Source organism: Mastigoproctus giganteus, chromosome 8, assembly GCF_048544385.1.
Source record: "Mastigoproctus giganteus isolate SK-2022 chromosome 8, ASM4854438v1, whole genome shotgun sequence".
NCBI lineage: Eukaryota > Metazoa > Arthropoda > Arachnida > Uropygi > Thelyphonidae > Mastigoproctus > Mastigoproctus giganteus.
The window spans coordinates 53626179-53652267 of NC_143582.1; the positions used below are offsets into that span (position 1 = coordinate 53626179).

Here is a 26089-nt window from a genome sequence, read left to right on the forward strand (position 1 = left end):
AATATTAACTAGCAGGTTCTTCTTCTTCTTCTTTGGTCCTTAGCTGGCAGCTGGAGGAGGCGGTTGGCCACGCAACCAGTATGCTGCTGTAGGTGCCGCAGGGTTTCGGGCTTGCTCTGTGATGTTCTTCCATACTCTACAATCCATGGCATCAGTCCTGGCCTGGTTAAGGTCGAGACGTCGGCTCTTCAAGTCATTTTCCACTTGCTTGGCCCACGTTTTCCTAGGCGCAGTCCGTTGGATGCTCCATTGGGTGGGTCGTTGTCTCCAAAGGAGTGTGGATGGTATTCTGTTCGTGCCCATTCTACATACGTGGCCAAACCATCTAAGCCTTCGCTTCTGGATTTGGTTGGCAATGGTTGGTTGCTGTTGGCATCTGGTGCGGATGGCATCATTATTGATGCAATATCCTGAAAAAGGCCTCTGAGGTTGGGAAAATTCATATTTTAGTATTAAATCAGCTCACACCAACCATAAGAATAAGTATTTACTGTAACTAAAATATTTATTTACATATTAAAATAAAATAAATATTTACAAAAACTGCTATTATATTAAATATACATGTAAAAACATTAAAACTGTGATAAAATCCTTGAGATAAAATACACTAAAATAAACCGGATTAAAAGCAATAAAAACGATAAAAATCTTTGGAGCTTTCGGAAGCTTGCGCTCCCTTCCTCAGCAGTAACAAAACTTCCTGCAGCACGTCCATATATATAACAGGCTCACGGTACCTATACACGTGGTGCAGTCGGCGCATGGTCTGAACTGGAAGCGGAAATAGCTCGGGAACGTGTTAAGCAAAACCGTTCATCCGTACTTAGGATAATAGTTTCAAACAGAGGATGCATACGCATACCTCTGTCCCTATTCATAATATTGTGGTCGGATGAACAGATTCGTAGGCTCTCGAGCCATTTACGGTTCCAGAACCCATGCGCTCGATCCATGATAACCGCATCCTCTGGGGAAATTTGATGCTGCTTCTCCCAAAAATGTTCGGCCACAGCAGACTTATTGTAATCAGCGGTTTTTATAGCATTTGCATGCTCCCCAGACGATCCTTGAGCCGTCGTTTTGTCTCGCCCACATAACACTCCCCACAATCCGGGCATTTTATCCTGTATACTACTCCACTACTCAGGTCCTTTGCTATTGGGTCTTTTACCTGAGACAACACTGTGTGCAATCTCCGCCCAGGAAGCTGCACACAGCGTGTTTTATAGCCCCGCAAAATTCTAGCGAGATGCTCAGTAACGCCCGGATAGTAAGGAATGTATGCGGTAGCATACATTGGCGCTAATAGGAGTCTGGCCAGCACCACTATGGTGTACCAAGGTGTTATGTACAAACAGGTTCACGGTACAGCCATGGGATCTCCTATTAGCGCCATCGTGGCCAATCTGGCCATGGAGGAGTTAGAGGACAGGGTTTTTAGTGGATGTCAGTTTCCCATAAAGAAATGGAAAAGGTATGTTGATGATACCTTTACCGTGGTCCAGAAGGGGAGAGAGGATGATGCACTCCATTGGCTTAATAGCTTCTCCCAATTTATACAATTTACCTCAGAGGTGGAAACAGGAGGTACCCTTCCTTTCTTGGATGTACTGGTCTCTAGGGTAGGCCCTAGGCTAAAAACTTCTGTGTTTAAAAAACCTATGTGCAGAGGCCAGTACACCCATTATAGTTCAGCACAAGCTGGGCAGCATAAGAATAGTGTAGTGAAAGCTCTACTAGATAGAGCAGGGTCACACTGCACCACCTCTGAGGACAAAGAATGTGAAATTAGACGGGTCACAGCAGACCTTAGAAAATGCGGATACCCCCAGAGGATCATAGACAGATTTCGTACAGGAATAGTCTAACCGTCAGGAACCGTTTGTTCCTGTCGCTACCGCATACATTCCTTACTATCCGGGCGTTACTGAGCATCTCGCTAGAATTTTGCGGGGCTATAAAACACGCTGTGTGCAGCTTCCTGGGCGGAGATTGCACACAGTGTTGTCTCAGGTAAAAGACCCAATAGCAAAGGACCTGAGTAGTGGAGTAGTATACAGGATAAAATGCCCGGATTGTGGGGAGTGTTATGTGGGCGAGACAAAACGACGGCTCAAGGATCGTCTGGGGGAGCATGCAAATGCTATAAAAACCGCTGATTACAATAAGTCTGCTGTGGCCGAACATTTTTGGGAGAAGCAGCATCAAATTTCCCCAGAGGATGCGGTTATCATGGATCGAGCGCATGGGTTCTGGAACCGTAAATGGCTCGAGAGCCTACGAATCTGTTCATCCGACCACAATATTATGAATAGGGACAGAGGTATGCGTATGCATCCTCTGTTTGAAACTATTATCCTAAGTACGGATGAACGGTTTTGCTTAACACGTTCCCGAGCTATTTCCACTTCCAGTTCAGACCATGCGCCGACTGCACCACATGTATAGGTACCGTGAGCCTGTTATATATATGGACGTGCTGCAGGAAGTTTTGTTACTGCTGAGGAAGGGAGCGCAAGCTTCCGAAAGCTCCAGAGATTTTTATCGTTTTTATCGCTTTTAATCCGGTTTATTTTAGTGTATTTTATCTCAAGGATTTTATCACAGTTTTAATGTTTTTACATGTATATTTAATATAATAGCAGTTTTTGTAAATATTTATTTTATTTTAATATGTAAATAAATATTTTAGTTACAGTAAATACTTATTCTTATGGTTGGTGTGAGCTGATTTAATACTAAAATATTATTGATGCAGTCACGAAGTGAGATGCCCAAAATCAGCCGCAGGCATCGCATTTGGAATACCTCAAGTTTGTTAAAATCTAGCTTGAGACAAATCCATGTTTCTGATCCGTAAAGGAGAATGGGCAGGATCAAAGTCCGGAAGAGTCGGATTGTAGTCTTTGAGGAAATGTTGGTCCTCTTCCACAGACACCATTTGAGCGAGGCAAACGCAGTGGCCGCCTGTCCAATTCTGCTGTGGAATTCCATGTTGGATGCAACTTTCTTCCCCTGGACCAGCGACCCAAGGTATTTAAAGTCCTGCACTTGCTCGATCTGGACGCCTTCGAGATAGATGGTGGCTTGCGACCCATCTGTTGTCAGGGCCTTTGTCTTATCAGCATTGATCTTCAAACCGTATGGCCGGGCAATGCGGGCAATGTCGTAGAGGATGTCCGTGGCTTCAGAGTCGTTACCAGCAAAGATAGCACTATCATCGGCAAACATCAGGTCAGTCACATAGTGATCCTTGTCATATTGTATGCCCCGTCTGTTTCTGAATGCTTGCCTCATAATGGCGTCGACCACGATGTTGAAAAGCAACGGGGAGGCTACATCCCCTTGGTGGACTCCAGTTTGGATGGTAAATTCCTCAGATAAATCGTTCAGGATGCGCACCTGGCTGGTTAAACCGTTGTATGCAGTTTGGAGGAGTGTGATGACTTTTCGAGGTACATGTTCGACCTCTAGTAGTTTCCATAAGGCAAGCCGATGGACACAGTCGAAAGCAGACTTAAAGTCAATGAAAACAATGATGGTTCGCTGTCCACACCGGATCCTCTCCTCCATCAGCTGACGGATGGCAAAGATTTGATCATAGCATCCTCGCCCGGGTCTAAATCCCGCCTGTTCTTCTCGACTGGTTTGCTCGCGATGTTTTTGCAGCCTTGACTGGATGATCTTCATAAAGACCTTTCCGATGATGGAAAGGAGGCTGATGCCACGGTAGTTCTTGCAATCCCGGTTATCACCTTTCTTGTGGATCGGTATGATAATGGCTTTCCTCCATGTTAGCGGAATTTGTTCAGTGCACCAGATGGTTTTGAGGAGTGAGTGTAGTCGGCGAAGCAGACTACACTCACTCCTCGAAGCAGGTTCTTAAACAGGAGTTATTCCCTTGCCAAAACAAACCGAATTAGGGTACAGGCTAAGGATAGGATACAAAATAATACACCAACCAACAATAATAATATCAAAAAATACTTTATTTCTGTCCCATATGTTGAACAGTGGCACAAACAACTTAATAGATTCTTTAAAGATATCGAATTTAAAAATGTGGCCAGGCTAATACAGAAATTACATGCTATACTGAACAATTGCTTGTTTCTTTCCGTGTTCGCAACACAAATTAATGATATGGTATACAACATTTCTTGCGGTGATTGCGACTCGTCTTACCAAGGTTCGACACGATTTTCTCTGAATATTCGTGTAAATCAACATGAAGCCTCAGCTCATGCTCTTCCGTTCAGCAGCATCAGAATTAGCCTTTCATGCCATTAACGAAAAACATACTTTTTTATTTAATGAGGCCAAAATACTTAATGTTCAACGTAATTATATGCAACTATTAATTGCAGAAACCGTAGAAATTAAATTACACGAGAATTCTGTTAATGTTCAGGGGCCATATCTGATTTCTGATGCGTGGACCTTTACACGCATGCTTGAAGACAAATATTCACTTATTTAAGTTTCCGGTTCAACCCTATACGGTAATTTTAATTCCTGTGATCACGACATATGGTCGAAAAGTGTTGTCAGCTTCAGGAAGGAAAATCGTTTTGAATATTTTCGTTAGATTCTTTTTAATTTTTAATTGTGTTAAATTGATTTGAATTGTGTTAAATTGGTTTTTAATTATTTATTTTTTACTCTAATGTAAGTTTTCGATTTTTTTTGTTTTAATTTCTGGAGAGTATCATACGGAAGTGTTCTACGTACCAAATTGAGGTAAACTCCTCTTATTATTTTAAAAATATTAATATCAACATAGAATGTATTGAGTATTACAGCTCTGATTCATACTATCTGATTTATAGGTATGTATGAATATGCCCCACTGGAATTTTTTTTTTACTTCAGTCAATAATTACAAACATCATTTTAAAATATCATATTCATAAACAATAATGCACAATTTTTAAGAACAAAAAATTATTTTTGAAGTACTTAAAATCTTGTGATTTTTATGCGATACACTTTGATGCATACATCAACACATCAAAATTCCTTTATTTTTTTTATCAGATCACATACAATGAAAAAATATGCCATAATGATGATATTCTTAAAAAAAACCAAAAAAAAAAAAAAAAAACCAACATATCTATTAGGTTAGCAGTCCATTTTAATAATAGATTAGATTTCCTTAAAGTGTGAAGGTACAGTAGTAAACCCCTAATTTTAAGCTTATTCTGGTTGCTGTTATTTCAGTACTTTACTGAGACCACTAAATCCATGTATAGCAATTTTTACTCATAGCACTTTACAATCACATGGATGAAAAAGCTAGCAACATAATGTGCATTGGCAGTAAGGTACAACAATGGCTAAGTGAAACTACTGGGAGAGTTTTCATGCTCAATACAACCATCCGAATAATTAAGTCAGAGATGTGAATTACCTTTTGAAATGAAAAGTGGCATACAGCTTCATAACAGTGTTTATTACCACAAATTATTTTAAGACTTTTTGAAAAGAACTGGACTTAGTGGCATATTCAGTTTGGCCCTTGATTCAGTTTTCTTAGTAATTATTGATAAAACACCACATTTCAATAAGTGATTCTTGGTTTGAAAAGTGGCAAAGGACTGATTTTTTGACCAGGACCCCACCCCTCAGATTCGCATGCACCTGATGACAGGTTAACTGCTAAAGTACAGGGAGAACAGTGCTACTTTGGAAAAAGAAGATACATCTCTAAGGATAGTATCAAAAAGTTATTTTTTTGTGGGAATTCATAAGCTTCATAAGGTTAACTTCTGAGAGTGAGAAGTGCTATTTTCAGAAATCAGGGTAAACTTCTACAGAAGATATCAAAAAAGCACAGAGAGAATTAGTGGTTACTGCACTGTGCCAAAGCAGGGAAGAAGTGTATTTGAATTAAACACTACATGAATTACACTACATGAATTCGATCATACACGATTTATAAATAGGGGAATGATATCTTATATAACATGAACCGAATTAGCTGATGCACGATTCGCCTTTGTGTATACAAGAAATGGCAGTCGAACGCAGAATCACCCCAACCGAACGCAACACGATAGGAGTGAAGAGAAGATTCTGATAATGTATTTATGATTTTTTATATTAGTGAAGGGGAAACACATTTCACCTTAATAACGTAAAAACCAACACAATTCCAGCTATCGGTATAATCATAAATGCAATTAGATCGAGTTTATAACAAATTCCAAAAATTCTTATCCGGGAAAATTTACAGTAGCCTCATACTATGGTTTATGGCCAAAATCACAGCGGCCTCTGGCCCATCGGGGTTTCCCCAGTAAGCTTATGGCCAGTCCGCCTCTGTCGATAGAGAAAAAATATGAAATTACGAAATGCTTTGAGCGAGATGAAAGACCATTGTGGTATTGCACGTGCTACAGTCCTAAATGAGGTAACGCCGAGAATTACAAAGAAGGCAGAGAAAATAAAAACAAGTTTCATAGCAGGAACAACTCAAAGTGTAATTAAACTCCATTAGATTAAGACACAAAGAATTGGAAGAGATGGAACAGCTTTCATCTTTTTGGATAGAAAACCAAACAAAAAAAAAAAAAAAAAAAAAAACAAGTTTGCGTACAATAGAAGCAAAAGCAGTAGCAATATTTTATTACATAATAATCGTAATAAAATACTTACGTATTTTATTACGGTTATTTATTGTGTTTGGTAATGTTTTGGTTACAAATGTGTGTTCAATCTTGGGTGGTTGGCACCTAACCCTATTTTTCCCATAGGGCCTGTTGTTTATATTGCACGAGGGTTTCTAGGAACACAACTATCGTGTTATACGAGGACTGACTGTATATGTATTAATTGATTCATTCCATCATATTTTGAGCAATAAAGAGACAAATACCTAATATCATGCTGGGCTGCCTTTTGGCATGATAATCACTTGCACCTATGGGGCATCGACTCCATGACACTGGTAAAGATGTCTTCAGGTATCTTGGGGATGACGTGACCCAGTGATGTCCACGAAAATACCCCCCCCCCCCAAAAACATGATACCACCACTCCATCGTGTTTTGGGGAATATTTTGTCCAACTATTCAATCTGGTTGCTGCTATTCACCTGTTCACTGGCAAATATGCACTCATTCATCAGCAGAATGGAGTTGGTACCTTGATTCATTAGACTAAGTAACTCTTTTCCAGTCATCTGATACCTAGGAGTGCTGCTCCTGTGCCTACTGCAGGCAGAAGTGTGAACAAACAGGTCACCTGTGTTAGGTGACCTGTTTGCATGAACATAGGCACACAAACAGGTCACCCAACACAGGTTTATCCACAAGAGTATTTGCTGGATGGTGTGATCAGAAATTTTTTTTCTGTGTATCCTGTTTGTAATCTGCTGTTGATCAAGAGATCATGAGCCATCTGTTGTTCCGGACAGTACATGCCAACTGTCATTCACTTTGACTTTCAAATTGTGGTGGTCTTCCGTTCCCACCATGTAGGGTAGTTGAATGTCCCTCTTCAGATCATTCCAGTAACAGCTTCATTACGGCAGTCCTTGACCAGCTGACAATGGCTGCAGTCGCTGAGATGCTGGCCTCTGCCTTCCTAGCACCAAAAATCATTCCCTGTTCAAATTCTATCAGTCTATTCCTTTCCCCAATGCATTGGCTTTGTACTGACAAACTGACACACACTACCCATACCATCACTATACAGCAGGCCCTCGTTATAAAGTGGTTTGCTCTACGCTGATTCGCCATAATGCTGTTTTTATATTAAAACCCATATCTCACTCTAAAACTGTCACAACTCACTATAACGCTCTTTTACCAGTATACAGATTGAATTTTTGGCATGTTTAACGAAAACGTTTCATCTGATGTAGTCAGATAGCTTGAAAATGAATAGCAAAGTTTCTCATGCTGACTTACTAAATTTTCTCCCACGCTAATTTAATTACACTATGATGACTTGTTACGTAGTTCCAGGTCAACATTTTAAAAAATGATCAAGTATATTGCTTGTAATATTTGCGTTATATGCATTTATCTGAAGTCTAGCCATCACTCGGTACAGTTTTAGACATCTCCCGTAACTGACAGTTTACTTGAACATTGTATCATAATTAATGCAGTGAAGTTACATTTTCGAAGATTAATAATGGCAGATAAGATTTAAAAAGGAACAATGCCTGGATGCAGTACAAAGCCTACTAAGGTAAGAAAAATACTGAATCTGAAAATTAAATTATACATTTTGAAGTGAATCGATTCCGCGTTCAATGACAAGTGGATGTGCGCAATAATTTAGGAATGGCAGGTTTAACTGTAAGAACAATTATAAAAAATAAAGAATTAATTTTAGCAGGGTGAAAGACAGCTGTTCCACTGCAAGCAATTAGGCCGGCTATTATACAGGCAGTTCTCGCTTTACGAGTGTTTTTTTTTTTCTTTGATTAAATTGCAAAATTAAATTAAATTGTTAATTGCAAAAAACGAATGTGAAACATTCATAAATACCGCATTTCAAATCATGCACATAGCTATACAATACAGTGTTCCTCACTTTACATTATTAATCCATTACCATCGTATGGTAAAAATATTGCAATGTTGTTGTTATATGGTTTTAAAAAGCATTAGCAACTAAGGCCATATTGCTCCAGGGATATGCGGTGGTCATTACCTGTATTTTGATACACTGAGTGGGTATATCAGAATGCATAATATTTTGGTCACTTACAAGGATGGCATGTAGCAGCAGATTACCAAACTAGATTATACTCTTGTCAATTAAAAACAAACAGCTCCAAGTAGGCTATAGTAAGAATGGGAATTCTGACAGTAGACACCTGAAGAGCAGTAAAAGTAAATAATTACTTTGTCCTGCTATTCCATGCCAATAGCAGGACAAAGGTATGGCAACAGCAGTATGAATTAAAGGACCTCATTGTGCCAGTATAAACACTGCAGATGGGGCACCTTAGATCCAATTAGGCAAATCCGACTGTAGTTCAGAGAAATTTTATCACCTTTTTTATATTCCCTACTTTGTTGATGTTGTTGTTATTTGGTTTTCAAGAGCATTGGCAACTAAGGCCATATTGCTCCGGGAATATGCGGTGGTCATTCTCTGACCTTTCCACGCCCTCCGTATTTGGTGGTGACGGGCTTGAACCCCGGTCTAATCAAGAAGCGTGTGCTAAGCACTGCTGCTCCTTCCCACCTGGCTACAGAGGTACCGCTTTGTTGATGAGACAGTTGGTGAACACATTGTGCCTTATAAAAATGTATTGTAATAGTCAAGTAACTGACAATTTATTATAGTTTGTTTTACCATTCACACCTTAAACTTTTCCTTTCATTAAGCTAAGTGATTAAATATTCTGTTCATTCAGCTTATAAGTAAAGTATATGGATGTGCAACGATCCATGACACATGGCTGCCTTCCATGTAAACACGATGAACATTAGTAGAATTGTCAATGTTGAGCATATATATATATATATATATATATAGAAAAAAAAAAAGAAAGAGAGAGAGAGAGAAAGAAATTGAGTACAGAGATTAAAGTAAAATAGCTTATTTTGTAAAAGATTTAAAGAGTTATTAAAGTTTTCACTGTATGGTGATAAGCAAGTCAAATGTTGTGCATGACATCAAACATTAAAGAGCCAATTAGTATTGGTATTACAGTCAAAGCTCTTTATAGCGATTCTCTTTTTAATATCCCATGTGGTTGGTCCCGGCCAATTTCTCATTAACTTAATACTATTTTACATTCAGTATAATGACTTTGAAAATAAAACGATTCCTCTATAATAACCATAAATTTCTACCTCTAAATCTAAATTTTCACTTTCTTATTAAAATATTAACGTTTAAAAATGACAGAACACTTTAAATGTATTGAGTAATTGGAGCCTGACTATGAGAAATCATTTTTTAAGATTTCCCATGCTCTTTTCTCGCAGTGCAGTAATCAAATGAATATCAGCTAGAAGTCAGTAACAGTGTATGTTTATTGGTACAGCTCCAAGAAAGCAGATAACTTTTCCAATCACAGAAAATTAGGATTTTGCAAGCTGTAGATAATGGTGTGCATTCTAAGACTGACATTGCCAGAACAGTTCTGCATTCATAAGAGTTACTCTGTTCACTATTCTAAAAGACTGTAAAAAGAATGAATGTTTAGAGAAATCTGCTGCTACTGCACTGGGTAGAATTTGAGCATGAAAGGCAAAGTATCCAGATCTTGAAACAGGTAATTCTGGAATGGCTAATGCTAATGTGTGCAAAAAAGGTTCCTGTAGATAGTAACTTTTAAAAGTTTAAGGCTGAATCATTTTTGCATTGAATGGATATCCAAGAATTTAAAAGTTCAGTTGAATGGTTGTAGAAATTTAAGACTTGTCATGGCCTGTCTTTCAAAAAAGTGTGTGGTGAAAGTGCAGCCATGGACAGTCATGCTACAAAGGAATGGAAGGAAAATCGTTAAAAAAATGTTTTGCTAACATACGACCACAATGACATCTTCAATGCTGATGAAACACTTACATTTAAAGGTGAGAAATGTAGTGGCAAAAAAAAAAAAAAAAAAAAAAAAAAGCCAAACAACAAATTCCCATTCTCCAAGCAGCAAACATGACTGGCATGGAGAAGTTTCCTCCTTTAATCATTGGGAAAGCCTAGAAGCTTTAAAGGTTTGAAAATATTACCGATTATGTATCGAACACACCAAAAGGCATGGATGACATCACAAATCTACAAAGAATGGATCAGAGACTTAGTTTGCAGGATGAGTGAGAAGAATAGAAAAATTTTTGCTGTTTGGGATAACTGTACTCCTTATTGTCAAGTAAACAACCTATGTGCAATCACTGTTGAGTACCTATCATCAAATGTGATGTCAGTCCTTGAGTCACTTGATCAAGGTGTAATCCAGTTTTTTAAGAAAAACTACTGAAGAACTATTAAATAAAATTGTGTTATATCTTGAAAGCAAAATTCAATGTGAAAGCGACATCCTGCAAGCAATATATTTATGTCTTTAAAGCATGAAATGAAGCTGATGAAAAATTGATTGCCAACTGCTTCAACCACGCAAGATTTACTGCTGTGAATGATGCAATGTGTGAAGTTTTGCATGCTTCTTCCTCTGTTAATTTAATACTGTTGTAATACATATTATAAATAAGATTATATGTATTAGTAGAATTACATTAAACATTCAAGCTTTTACTAGTTTTGTTGGGGATTTTATAAACGATCGATATAACGTCCTTCCAACATGACGACGGTTTTTCTCATTCCCTGGGGGCCCGTTATATGGAGCTTCGACTATACTATACTAGTGGTAAGTGATGCAAGAAAGCAAGCTTATATGGCAACAGCAAAAAAAAAAAAAAAAAAAAAAAAAAAAACCCACCCACGCACACTTCCCATTCTATCCATTCCCTTCAAATAGCTTGCCTAAATCTTCCTTGAATTTATTTAAGTTATCCACTTCCACAACAACAACAACAGCTGGAAGTTTGTTCCAACGATCAACCACTCATTGGCTAAAGGTAGACATCTGAACATCTATCCTGCACCCATTCTTCCTCAATTTGAATTTATGTCCCCTCATATGTGTAGCGTGAGCAAGAGAAAGAATTCCAACATCACTGAACTTGCTCCATCCATTCAAAGCCTTAACACCTACGTCAGATCACCTCACAGGTGCCTGGTCTCCAGGTGCTGCAATTAGCAGAACTGAAGCCTTTCTCGATTTTAATTTTAGGTTTAGGATTAATGACTGAAATTTTTAGTATCTTCCTAAATACAGACCAGATTTTTTATTTTAGAAATTCTGGAAGCAAACAATTACTGTTTACATAGAATTATACATGTAAAGCACCCATCAGATCCGGTGACTGTGTGTGTGTGTGCACGCGTGACTATTTTTGCCTTTTGCTTCCTCATGTTACTTCAGTTAAGTGTAACTTGAATAAGTTTTTTGACTACTGATAATAACAGATGCACCTCCTACAGAAATCAGATACTTTTTGTTCTATGTTTAATTTTTTTTAATTGTTGTAAAAAAGTGTTTTGTCTCAATTATTATTATTATTGATATAAAATGGTTTCTTATTCATTTCATCAAGCTTTGGTGTACCCTAAAAAAAGAATAAATAATACGTCTGGACACCTGTCAGGTGTCATACAACTACTACTAGGTTAAAAGAATTTCATTAAATATCTTTTACCTTCTTCCTATGTCATTATTAGTAAACCAGCACAAAAACTCCACCATAGCTGCACCAAAACCATTTCCCTTTTGATTGCTCTTTCCTAGATAGAGCCCTGGATTGATATTGTGTTCAATAATATCCACAAGATCTTGATGAAGTACTGTAGCTGGGCACCAAATTTCTGTGAACCGGTTCCTTAAAGCAGGTGACAGCTGTTAGAATAAAAAACAAACTCATCAAAGCACATCATGTCCTTCAAGATCATGTCAACATATTTATGTTTTGTAACAGTTGATTTAACTGATATTTGTAAGACATACTTCATGATGCTGAAATCTGGCCTTTCTGGTTCTCTCGTTTTTTTTTTTGACCAGCTAGGCTTTAAATTGCCTCCATCATTAGTAAGTAACCTTGATACTAAATTACTTTAAAATGCGTGACAGCCCATTTCTGGCTTTAGTTATCAGTACCTATCCACTTATCAGATAGCAGGCAGACTTTAGTTATAATTCCATAACAAAATAATTCTACGGCAGCTCACACTAACAACTTCATTAATAAAAACTGCTTGATGAGGGACCAGTAAAGCCATAAATTGCAAAGTAACCTTTTTGGCAATGCCGATTGCTTGGTTCAATATTAGGGAAAAGTTTTTTTGCCATCGGCATTTAAACCATTGCGTTTAGTACTCAGTTTAAATCCTTATGGCCAAAAATCACAACAGGAGGGAAAATACCGATTTTCACAATTTATCTATTTAGTGTTATGCACGCATTACATGGACAACACTAGTTCACCTGTGTTCAGAAATAGTGTACTATGCAATTTAATCATAATGTATAATAATCAATGATAAGACTATTTATAGCTCAGAAGTATATATAATAAAATATGAATAATAATATAAAACCTGGCATGCTAACTACTCTTGACTAGTCTTAATAAATGTGACATAACATGTTAATAGCAGAATTAAAAAAAAAAGAAGTTATTTCAGCAAAACAAGAGTTAGTTTCCTGAATGAGCCTTTGAGAACAAATATATCATTCATATGAAAGGTTAATTTCAGAGAATAAAAACACTGCCCTCAAAGAAGAGACAAGGAGAAAGTGCAGTAAAAACAAGATTGTGGGAAAAATATGGACTAAATTAGAAATAAAATAAATAATGAAATAATAAAATAAAGTAGAGATTGCATCATAAACTACAAAGAATTAAATGAAACTGACTGCAAAGAGTGTTCTTATCTCTGCAATGGAACTCCATGCGGTGTGCCAGAAAGTAAAAAAAAAAAGGAAGGATATATGTACATTAGAAATATATTTACAATATACTGTTTAGGAATTATCTGCTCAATAGTTCATGTAAATGCTGTACTTATTATACAGCACTTGCACATACTATTGGGCAGATAATTCCTAAAAAGTATACTAATTAATTTGTTTGAATTGCTTTATTATTATTTTGGTTACGATAAGCGATTTTCCACCATAATACATATTAATTAATACTTACATGCATGTGAAATGGATTTTATAATACAGATTTATATACTTAAGTTGTGCATGTATAATGCTGTCAGGAGAGGTACTAACTGGTGGTGGGAACAGAAAATAAAGGGAGGGGGAGAGAGAGAGTTATCACTTTCACTGTCAACATATGGCAGCAAATGTGCATATGTGTACAACTGTTGATTAATGTAGCAGTATCAATTCTGCCAAGGGTTGAAACTTTTTTCCCCCTCTGTTACTTAGTAAGAGGCACAGCAGAAGCCCTCTTAACCTACTCTCCTTTCCCCCTTTAAAACATACATTGTGATGTTATTCTGGTCCAGTATGCTTGCGGCCAGTAGGCTAGTTTAGTAGATTTTGCCCACCTAATGAGTTGTATGCTTCCCAAGAGGTCAGCTGTATGTTTGTTCCAAACAATGTCTGCACAGTAACATTCTTTGTAAATGTAATTATTGTGCATAATTTAATGAAATATGGACGAGAAAAGAATGAGAGTGTCCATGGATGCAGAACACAGAATTGACAAAGGCGAGTCTCTAAAAAAATTGCTACTGAATTAGGTGTGGACAAGACAACTGTAAAAGACTGGGAGGAAACAATCATAAATCTAGAAGGATTTTGCAATCTCCTTCACAAAGATCCTTAAGTTAACCACCCATAGGAAAGGCCTTGGTCTTACGCCAGAAAGATGAATGAATGTCACCAGAGTCAATAATGTTTTCCAGAAAATCATCGTTGATTTGCTGAAAAGTCTGAATTAAATCCAGGACCAAAAATTTCTTGTGCAACAACCCAAAACACATTATATACAGCTTAACATCATAATGAACAACAGGCAATAATGTGTGATGCTCAATACATTCTATGTTGAAATATTTGGAAAAGAATAAGAGAAGTTTACCTAATATGATACATAGAACACTTCGGTATGATACTCTCCAGAAATTAAAATGAATATAACATTACAGTAAAAAATAAATTAAAAATAATAAAAAAATCAATTGAACGCAAACTTTGCAAAACAATTTTGCTTCCTGAAGCTGACAATGCTTATGTCATGAATCTTAAATAGGGATTATTTGTCTTCGTGCATGTGCTAAAAAGACTACGAACTAGAGATTAGGTTTGCATGGCAAACATTAAAAGAATTCTCAGGTAATTTAATTTCAATGGTTTCTGCAATTAATAGTCTCGTATAGTTACGTTGGAAACTAAGTATTTTAGCCTCGTTAAATAAAAAGAGTATTGTTTCATTAATTGCATGAAAGACTAATTTTGATGCTGCTGAACGAGAAGCACAAACTGAGGACATGCTGCTTAACATGAAAATTCAGAGGGAACTGCACAAATCCTTGATAAGACGAGTCGCAATCACCGCAAGAAATGTTGTATACCAGGTTATTTATTTCTGTTGCAAATGAGAGAAGGACTGAGCGATTGTTATGGACTTACCCCAATTTTTAATAGAGAAGTCGCATGATTGTAAGCAAGCATGCCAGGGTGGAAGTGGTTGCCTTGGTGACTGGGCAACATTGTCTACCATAATGTTGAGCTCTCTGAGCAGCTCTAGGACACGGATACCAAAAGGCCGGTTGGCAGTCCGACGAGTGTTATACAGGTTTTCCCATCATGGGTTGAAAACGGATGTCCACATAGGGTTGTCTGGCAGGGATTTTAATTTAAAGGTATATTTTAAAGACAATTGCTTTCTTTAGAATGACAGTGGTGGTTCAGTTGCTTCACCATATAAACTCTGGACAGGAGATGTTCTAAATGCTCCAGTAACAATACGGATGGCTTGGTGGTGAACAGGGTCCAGTACCTAAGTACGTTGTTTCTAGCTGATGAGTACACTTGGGACCCATAGTCTAGTTTAGATCGGACAAGTGCACAATAGAGGCTGAGTAAAGGGGAGCAGTCTGCTCCCCATTTACTGGAGGAGATAGAACGTAGGAGGTTCAATCCTCTTGTGCACTTTGTCCACAGACGGATATAGTGTAAAAATGTCAACTTCTTGTCGAAAATGAGCCCCAAGAATTTTATCTTGGGTGCTACTGGAATGATGTCTTGTCCGAGTTTAAGTTCTGGTTCAGGGTGAAGGTTCCGTTTGTGACAAAAGTGTACGCAGACAGTCTTCTGTGGCAAAAACCTAAACAATTAGTCACTGCCTGAGAGTTGATGTGGTCAATGGCATGCTGCAGTTGTCTTTCAATGACCCTCATACTGCATGACTGCAAAAAAAAAAAGATGCTCAAGTTGTCTACAAAGAGGGCACTGTTTACAGTTGGAGGAAGTTGTTCAGTTATAGAGTTAACTTTGACAGCAAAAAGCGTAACACTTAAAACTGATCCTTGTGGAACTTCCTCTTCTTGGCAGTATGGCTGGGAGACGGTGGATCCTACACGAACTTGGAAAGATTGGTCTGCAAGGAAGTTTTTAATAAAGAGGGCAAGGTGTCTCCTAAGACCAAAGTTATATATGTCTTTTAAAATTCCATATCTCCAAGCAGTGTCATACGCTTTTTTCATATCAAAGAAAACGGACACCCGGTACTCACGTTTCAGGAAAGCATCACGTATAGATGCTTCCAAGTGGATTAAATGGTCAAGTGTTGACCTGTTCCTTCGGAAGCCACAATGTATCCTGGAAAGGAGGTCGTTAGTTTCTAAATACGACAAAAGATGAGCATTGATAATTCTTTCCAGGATCTTGCACAAGCAGCTCGTCAGAGCAATGGGATGGTAATTTTTTGGTATTTTTAGATCCTTTCCTGGTTTTGGAAAGGGAAGGACAGTTGCCATATGCCATGAGTCCGGAAATGTCTCTTGAATATAGATTCTATTATAGAGACAAAACAAAGAATCCATGGATTCCAATGAAAGGTGTTTAATCATCTCATAATGAATGTTGTCTGGCCCAACAGCACTTGCCTTGGATAGTGAGAGTGCTGTTTTCAGCTCCCATTGTGTAAAAGGTTGATTGTATTCCTCGCAATTGTTAGAGGACAGCTTTAGATGATGTTTTTCTGATCTTTGTTTGATCGCGAGGAACTCTGGGGGGTAGGATGTTTTTGAAGACACTTTAGCGAATGTCTCCCCGAGAGTATTTGCAATTGCAGTTAGATCTACAATTGTCCATCCATTATGTTCCAGGATCGATGAAGGGTGTGAGGTGTATTTGCCCTTCATTTTCTGAACTTTGTCCCAGATGGCTTTGGGATTGGCAGTTCGTGTAAGGGAAGATGAAAATTTGATCCAAGATTCCTTTTGGCTCTGATGTCTAATGTACCATGCTTTGGCACGTGCACGTTTGAAGGCTATTAAATTATCTGTGGTGGGGTAACAATGAAATATTCCCCATGCTTTGTTTTGTGCCTTCCTAGCTGCTGTGCATTCCCCATTCCACCCATGGTTTTGGAAAGCATGACGATGTTCTTGGAATGGCAATTGCCACTGCCTGGACCATACTTTCTGTGATGTGCTTTATTGACTCCTTAATTGGCTCCTGGCCGACTGTAGTGGTATTGAATGTTGCCAGATGACGAAAGGCATTCCAGTCGGCGTGATCGATCTTCCAACGTGGTATCCTCAACTGGTGACATTGTCTCCCATTAGAAATGGTGGATAACACAGGGAAGTGATCACTACAATTAAGATTTTCTTCAACATCCCATGTACTCAGAGGCAGGAGGGAAGCAGAGCATATGGAAAGATCAATGGCAGTAAATGTACGGGTAGCTGTGTGGAAAAAGGTGTTAGATCCCACATTTAGAAGGGCCCGATCATATTTTCAAGCAATCACTCAATAATCTGACCTCTTCTATTGATGTCAGAACTACCCCACAGAGTATTATGTCCATCGATATCCCCTAATAATAGAAAAGGGAGTGGCAATTGCTTAATGAGATCATCAAGGTCTGCTTGGGCAATGTCGTTCCCAGGTGGCAAATAAATGGAGTAAATAGTTAAAAGGAACCCTACTGTAAGAACTGCTGCAGCTTCTAGAATAGTGGTGAGAAGTATAGCTTGAAAGGAGGTGTGGTTACCTACAAGGATAGCAACTCCTCCGTGGGCAGGTCCATCCCCAACTCTGTCTCTGCGAATAACCGAGCAGTTACATAAGTAAGGGTCCTCATTTGCCTTTAAATATGTCTCCTGTAAACAGAAGCAAGTTGGTTCATGCTTACTCAGGAGAGCCTTGATGTCATCTCTATTTCTACGGAATCCATGGCAATTCCATCGTAGAAATTTAAATGTACCCATTATTTAGATTTATTGGATCCATCTGGTGGCTTCCGAAGGGCTGAGGGCTTTGTTTTCTCAGTCCTGGGTTTATCTCTCTTTGGAAAGACTGGACGTTGTTTGCCTGTATCCATTTCTTCTTCTTTCGCAAAGAGTTCCAGGACAGACTTGTCCTGTACTTCCTTATCTTCGACATCCATTGTCTCTTGGATTGTAGATGCCTGTTTCCTTTTCTTCGGAGTTTATTTAGCACTGTGTTTTGGAATTGCTGGAGCACTAGGAGGTACGGATATAGGAGTGGTGGCTGACTGTGAATTTTTGGCGGGCTTTTGGGAACTTAATAAATAGAGTGCAATGGGGGTAAATGACTCCCTTGGTGGAATACTCATATCGGTCTGAGTACCAATGGTACTTTTCCCAGAAGCTTTCTGGGCAAATGAGGGGTTGCCGCTATTTACTGGTTGGATGCATCTTCTGGCCTCTTGATAGATGTTTAGCTCTGTTTTTAGTCTCTGAATTCCCTTTTCATCTTTCCACCGCTGGCATGCTCAAGAATATGCAGGGTTTTCTCCGTGGCAGTCAGTACAACTTGGCTTAGAAGCTAAACATTCCTTGCCCTCGTGGTGTTTAGCACCACAGTGAGCACAGGCAAGTGTGCCACAACAAGCTGTTTGATAGTGGCCATACTTTTGGCATTTAAAACACCTCAGTGGGTTCGGGATATAAATCCTCACCGGGCAGTTTAAATAGCCTGCTTTTATGGAACTTGGAGGCCATGAAGTATTGAACGTTAGGATGAGAACTTGGGCAGGGACGAGTCCCATGCCTCCGCATCGATATTCTTTTGACAGCCATCACACCTCGGTCTTTAAGTTCAGAGCAGATCTCTTCTTCAGAAACATGAAGAAGGTCCCAATCTGATATAACACCGTGTGAGAAATTCAAAGTTTTATGGGGAGTAACGATGATGGGTAATCCCCCTAACGATGTGGCTTTCAGTAGTTGCTGTGCATGTTTTTGGCTTGCAGCCTCAACTAAAATGTCTCCAGAACGCAGCCTTTTGATTTTGGAGATCCCGTCAACCCTTCTAATCCTTTCTGGATGAAAAAGGGTGACATTTTCCCAAGTATCAGCTCTCCAGTGAAATGGAGAATGAGGAAAAGCGGTGTCACAGATGGTGGTCTCTCCTCAGTTCTGGCCATTTTGAACTGCAGTTATCGGTATCTTCTGATCGGTTAGGTAGGGGCCTTGTTGGCACCCCAGAAGAAATAGAATTTAAATTACTCATATGAGTAAGATAAAAATTTCAGATGCCCTAAGTACCTCACCCACCATGGAGCCCTACGAGGGGACACCCACTCGTGAACTAGGAGATACTGCATACATGAATGGGCTGCAAAGTTCGCTTTGGAGCACCATACCCACGTATCCAATAAGCCTTGATCCCGTCCCAGGACCAAAGGGAGGGAGACTTATTGGAATGCAGTTGACCCAAGCAGTAAGAACCACCCGCCGATTGATCCCAGTCAGGCCAGTCAGGGGCCACCCATCTTGTTGAAGCAGGGGCCAAAGTGGTGCATCAAGGCTGAGCCCCCCTCAACCACAAGGATCTCCCTTTCCGAGTTTCCACGGGTTGCAGTGCACAGCTGCACACGCCGTATTCCAATGATATAACCCTGGAACCAAGGTATGGGCGTTAGATCCCAGTCGTGCTAATCTGGAAGGCCAGCAGCATCACTGGGAAGTCCCCTCACTACGTACAGGTGCCCACGTTGAGGGGCATTAAAAGAATGCAACCATAAAGACAGACAGACAGAGAGAACCAAGGTAATGCAACCTGCACATTTAAACAGGGATAATATTTGTTAGAATAAATAAATTTTCATTTACAAAGCAAAACGGGACATATACTGATCACAATTTAAAATTGGATGACTGCTAGTGGGTCTGTAGTTTGATCTTGAAGTTATATATGTATAGAAAATGCAGAGAGAGAGCAAGTAGTGTAATTTCTACAAAGAAATCCTGTGTGTAATTTCTACAAAGAAATGCTCCACACAAAGGAAAAGAATAAATTTGATTTGAATTTGTTCTACTAAGTCAGAAAGATTTTGGTTTCCTTGGAAGGAAACCAAATAACAGGTAAAACTAATGAACTTTTAAAGAAACTGAAAAGCTTTAGTAACAATGCTATTTACAGTAAAACCTTGTTAACTTGAAGCTCAAGGGACCAAAATAAACCATTTCGATTCAGCCAGAACTTAAGTATCTGTACAAGATACCTTTTGTATTTGGTACTCAAAAACATAACAGGTGTTTCACCACCTGTTATCACTTGATGAGGTATCCTGGCTCAGTTTCAACATGCTTTAAAAGGCAGGTGTTATTCTGATTTTGCTTTTGTCTTCATATGGTTTTTTTGGCACCATCTTTACACAAACCCAAATGATTTTTGTTAAAATGATAAGGATGGCTCTGTGACTCATGTTCAGCTCATCTGCCATCAACATCATAGTCAATCAGTCAACACAATCAGAGCCCTTTCACAATCCTTTCCACATTCTCTTCCGAATGTTGGGAGGATAAGAGACAGGTCTCCTTTCGTGGTTCATCTTCAGTTGCTTTATACCTTTTCAAAACAGTCTTATGCTCTCATAAAACTTGATCTCAATACGCTCTTTTTAATTTGGCATATGCTTCCGTTATGCTTTCACTGAATTTGATGCAAAATTTGATGGTATAACATTGCTCGATATTCTTCAGCTCCATTTTTCATGACATAGTCAACAAACATGGGGTTTCTTACTTCACAATGACTTGACCCACACAATGAATGCAACAGGATGCAACCACTCTTGTAGTATGTGTGCAAGGGGTGGTGGGCTAATCTACATGCTGATATGTGTTATGCATGCATAGTACATTCTGCCATCTTTGCTGAATAAGGTTGTAATCAATTTGATTCCCTGTTTTATTATCACAACATTTCCATGTATAGAGTCTTCTCAGGTGTTGCTGAAAGCAGATATTACATATGACAAGACTGCTCAGATGATAAAATTCAACTAATCTTTCTCCCATTCATTTCTAGTGCCAAGAGACCAAACCTTCCAAATTCTAGACTAGAAGAAACTGTCTTGCCTATTTTTGCATTGAAATCACCCACAAGTGTCAAAATCATCCTTTTTGGGGCCAGGTCAAGAGTCAGTTGGAGGTCTTCATAATAAACATCCATATATAAACAACCAATGACTGGTGGTTGCATATGCAACCAAAATTGTGAGATTTGCTGGTTGGCACTGAAGTCTAACCGTCAACATTCTACTTTTAATAGAATTACATCAAAGAAGAAACCTTGAACAGTGATGCCATGTTCTCTTACTTGGTTACTTCCAGAAAAAACAACTAAAGACCCATTTTTAGCATTGAAATGACCTTGACCTGTCCACAACTTTGGTTGTTCCCAAAATGTCAATTTTGTTTGACCCTTTCCTCCTTGCCCTCTTGTAATCTTTTACATTCCATGGCCATATTTACCATATTCTTTCTTAAATTTAATTTTGCAGGGCACACAGTAACATCTGGGATCTGGTTTACAGCAGCTTTTGGAGTTATTTTTGTTGTTTCCGCAGCATCAGATAATGTGGTGGTGTGCCATTGTCTTCCACATATCAGATTTTGAAAGGGGCCAGCTTTAATCTTTTTTTTGTTTGTTTGTTTGTTAGTTGTTGGTGCATCGGCTTCTGTGGCCATATTGCACCTCCCAAGTTTATTTGCATTTTCTACTCTAAACCAAGCCTGAGGCGGGATTCGAACCCACGACCTTTGGGTTACCAGGCAGGCCCAACTGGCAAGCCCGTTCGGCACTTTAATCATAGAAAAAGTGGTATGGAGAGTCTTAGGTTTGAACATCATGAATCCACAAGATGCTAGGGAAGAGAAAGTTGACTTCAGCAGAGCCCTGCTTACGCAGAAAACCTAGCCACAACTGGGGTTCGCCTGTTTCCCAGAGGTCATCATTTGGAACTGAATCACTTGCAGCCATTCAACCTTTAGGCATGACAGCCACTTTGGGAATTTTTTTTTTTTTGGGGTTTACTCCTCTAAATCTGCTGTGTTTTGTGTTACCAGAGTTACCTCAGGAAGGATGTGTTTCTTCACCATGCATGGATAGTCTTAGGTATGTATGATGCATCCTTGGGCAAATGATAGTGGGATGAAACTCTGTCCTCAAGACTCATGCCTCCAATGCATCATACATATATGGTTATGCTTAATTCTCACAGCAGTAGCCTTTTTTGTTCTCCTCCCCTTCTGACGTGTAATGAAGATATTCCTAGATATAATTCAATTGCCTTATGCAACGGAAATACCATACATGCGAACAAAAAAATATATAAATTGTTTTTTTTTTTTTTTTTAAACACAATTTTAACTAAAGTAATTTCCATTACACACATTACTACTAATGATAATGAAAACTACCCTATTCAAAAACTATGGATAGTAAAATAATATACAGAAATGCCAGTGAAATTTGCTATGAAAGGAAAAATAATATAATTTAAATTACATTAATTTTAAAATGTTGAGGATTCTGTATTATTTCTGTCCTTTTATATAAAAAAAAATAAATAAATAAAAATAATTTTGATACAATTTTTTTAAACATACCTATAACTTTGTACTTTCACAAACAAATAAATTCAAACTTGTTCACTCTATACATGTCAGTATATTTAACCTTTTTATGTAGAAATACATATACAATTACATAAAGACATTGGCTGTTTAATGGCAATTTATATTTCTTATACATTAAGATTTCTCTCTTCCTTAACCCAGCAGTGGCGGCAGACAAAATGGGGCAAAAATGTGTGTACAAAAAAAAAAAAAAAAAAAAAAAAAGAAAGAAAGAAAGAAAAAGGGGAAAAAAAGTCACTCGGGAGGTGCCAAACTTTCTATTTAAACAGTGCCAATAAAGTATTTTCTTAATAGATTGCAGTACTTATTCTTATTATATGTACATTTTAAGTTTTAATAAAAAAATTTAAATTTAAAAATATGTTATGCATTTTTCTTTTATTTAAAAAAAGATTAAAAAAAGTACAAATTCTGTTGAAAAACTTGCCAAAAAAATGTTTTGGACAAAAAACAGAAACAGCCATCTCTTATTTCTCTTCCATTTTCCAGTTTAAAAGACCATTAAATGTTCAAAATTTCAAATGCACATATATTTCTGCTTATTATGTATATATAATCAATAGTATTAGTTACTTCCATTTTCAGATTTATTTCAAAATTTGAAACCATATCTTGCTTCTCATAGTATGGAGGGAAGCAAGATACAATATGCTGTCCTCTATTAAACAAGCCTATGTTGGTAATAGAATGTTTTTCACATTGATGAACCTGTTAATGTGAAGCAAACCCAGATCATGATGGAACTACCACTGTGAATGACTAGGCACTAAACAATGTGGCACCATTTTTACGATCATCTCACCTAAACTCCACATTTGGATTCATCCATCCACAGTGTTTTTCCACTCTTCAACTGTCCAACGTTGATGGTCCATAGACCAAGCCAACCATTTCTTTCGTTTGATTTTAATAAGGGTTTTCGGACTATCATACAACCATGAAGTCCCACTTGCTAAAGAGCAGTTTTACAACGGATTTAGACATGGGAGTTTTTCTGTTCTTATTGAACAGCCCTTGTACATACATAAATCTTTATTGCAGGAGCTGTGGTTTGTTGTTTGTTTTGGGATTTATTGGGTGCATCGGCAACTATGACCATAGTGCGCCATACATATGGTAACTATGCATGCCATTTCTTCTCAAATGGAGAAAATGGAAAAAAGGAACCAGAAAGTAATTTTTTTTAGCTAACTAAAGGAGGTGATATACTTTAATCATCTTGAGAAAGTTATAAATGCTTGAGACATTTGTTTCATTGTTTAAAAGTGAGGTAAGTGTAGGATCTTTTGTTGTGGCTGAAGTGCAAAGATTCTGGCGCTCTCTTGCATATTTTGTGCATGCAACCAGAATGTGTTTCACTGAAAGCATTGTATTACAGTGATGACATTGAAGGGGTATCTCTCCTCTTAAAAGATAACCATGAGTGATATTTGTGTGGCCTATTCGCAGACGAGCCAATATTACCTCCTGATGTCGGATTGAACTAAAGCTGGAAGGCCACTGCTCAAGGTTTGGCTTGATACTTCGAAGTTTATTATTAGGTTGATTTTCCCATGATAACTGCCATTGGCACATGCATTTTTCCTGGATGATTGGTTGATAGTCTTGACGAGGCACTTTCCACTTGTTCTTGGGTGGTAAGCAGCATTGTCCGCTAGTTCATTTCCAGGAATTGCCATATGTCCTGGGACCCAGCAGAAGTGTATGTTTTTCCCAAGTTCTGATAAGGTATGTAAAGAGCTGACTATTCTTTTCACGACTGGGTGGGTGATGTTCATGGTGTTTTTTAGTGCTTGAATTGCACTTAAAGAATCTGTGTAAATTATGCCGTTGTTAATATCAGAAGACTCAATATGATTCAGTGCAACCTGAATTGCTATTAGTTCGGCGGAAAATATACTGAACTCACGTGATAACTGATAAGCTAATGTGATGTTTGGAAAAACTGTGGCGATTCCAAAGTGGACATCATTCTTTGATTCATCAGTATGTACTATGGAAAAGCTGGGAAACTGGTCCACTATTGCATGGCATAGTTGCAAGAAGTTTTCTCTATGCAATGTAGATTTATTCCATTCATGCAGATGTAAGTCACATGAGGGTGGAATGATATTCCAAGGAGCAAGAGAAGATGGGAGGCTATGTGCCACATTGTCTAAGGTAATATTTAGTTCTTCTAAGTTTTATTCTCATACCCAAAGGACGATTAGCATTAGGGCGGTTTTGGTATAATCTGCTGTGCTGTGATGTGAAAAGTATCTATCAGTTTGGGTGTTCTGGTATAGATCTAATTTTATAGGCATAACATAAAATCAGTTGTTGTCACCTGATCGAGAGAGGGGGTTCGTGTGCTTCAGCATATAAGCTATGTATTGGAGACGTGCGATATGCTACTAAAGCAACGCGTATTCCACTATGATGGATAGGGTCAAGCCAGCGAAGGACACTAGGCCTTGCTGAACTATAGACTGGTGCTCCGTAGTCAAGTTTCGATCTTATCAATGCCCTATATAACAGTAATAAAGTAAGGCGATCAGCTCCCCAATTAGTTGCAGAGAGAACCCGGATAATATTTAGTTTTTGTTGACATGATGTTCTTAGTCTTTTGATATGCTCAATGAAAGTGAGTTTATGGTCTAAAGTGATTCCTAAGAACTGTATGCTGAGATGAAATGCTATTGGTTGGCGATTCAGTTGTAGCTCCGGATTGGGATGGAGTTTGCGTTGGTTGCAAAAATGGATGCGAAATGTGTTTTCCGGACAAAGTTGAAATCCATTAGTCTGAGCCCATGAACAGATCTTAGTTATTGCCCCTTGCAACTGTCTCTCAATAGTATTCATGTTTTTCGCATGACACCAAATACTAAGGTCATCTACAAACAGTGCTTTATCAATTGTGTTTGGAATTTGTCCTGCAATGGTGTTTATTGCAATTATAAAAAGTGAAGCACTGAGTACAGAGCCTTCAGGAACTCCTTCTTGTGAAAATACTTGGGACAGTGAGGTTTTAAATCGAACCTGGAATGTACGCTTGCATAGGAAATTCTGTATGAAAATCGGGAGGTGACCCCGAAGTACATGGCGATGTAATTCACGGAGTATTCCATACTTCCACGTGGAATCATAGGAGACTAACACATGATGTTCCAATCTCAGGAATGCATTCCGAATGGAATTCTCTAGTCCGACTAGTATATCTTGTGTAGATCTGTTTTGTCGAACACCGAATTGTGTAGAATGTAGCAGATTGAAATTTTCAAGCTACCATATCAGTCAGTGGTCCACCATATTTTCGAGAATTTTGCAAATGCAACTGGTCAAGGAGATTAGTCTATAACGAGTGGGATTTGTAGGATCTTTACCTGGTGTAGGGAAGGCAAGGACCGTAGCATGATGCCATTGATTAGGGAAT

General features: G+C 38.4%; 1 protein-coding gene across 1 annotated transcript in view; it reads right to left on the reverse strand.

Moving 5' to 3' along the window:
• The window catches only part of LOC150081532 (midasin), a 1449634-nt gene that overhangs the window by 974863 nt on the left and 448682 nt on the right, over positions 1 to 26089 (reverse strand). The window contains exon 31 of the mRNA XM_090380238.1: positions 12237 to 12433. Within this exon, the coding sequence (XP_090236364.1) occupies positions 12237 to 12433 (197 nt within the window). The remainder of the gene's footprint in view (positions 1 to 12236; positions 12434 to 26089) is intronic.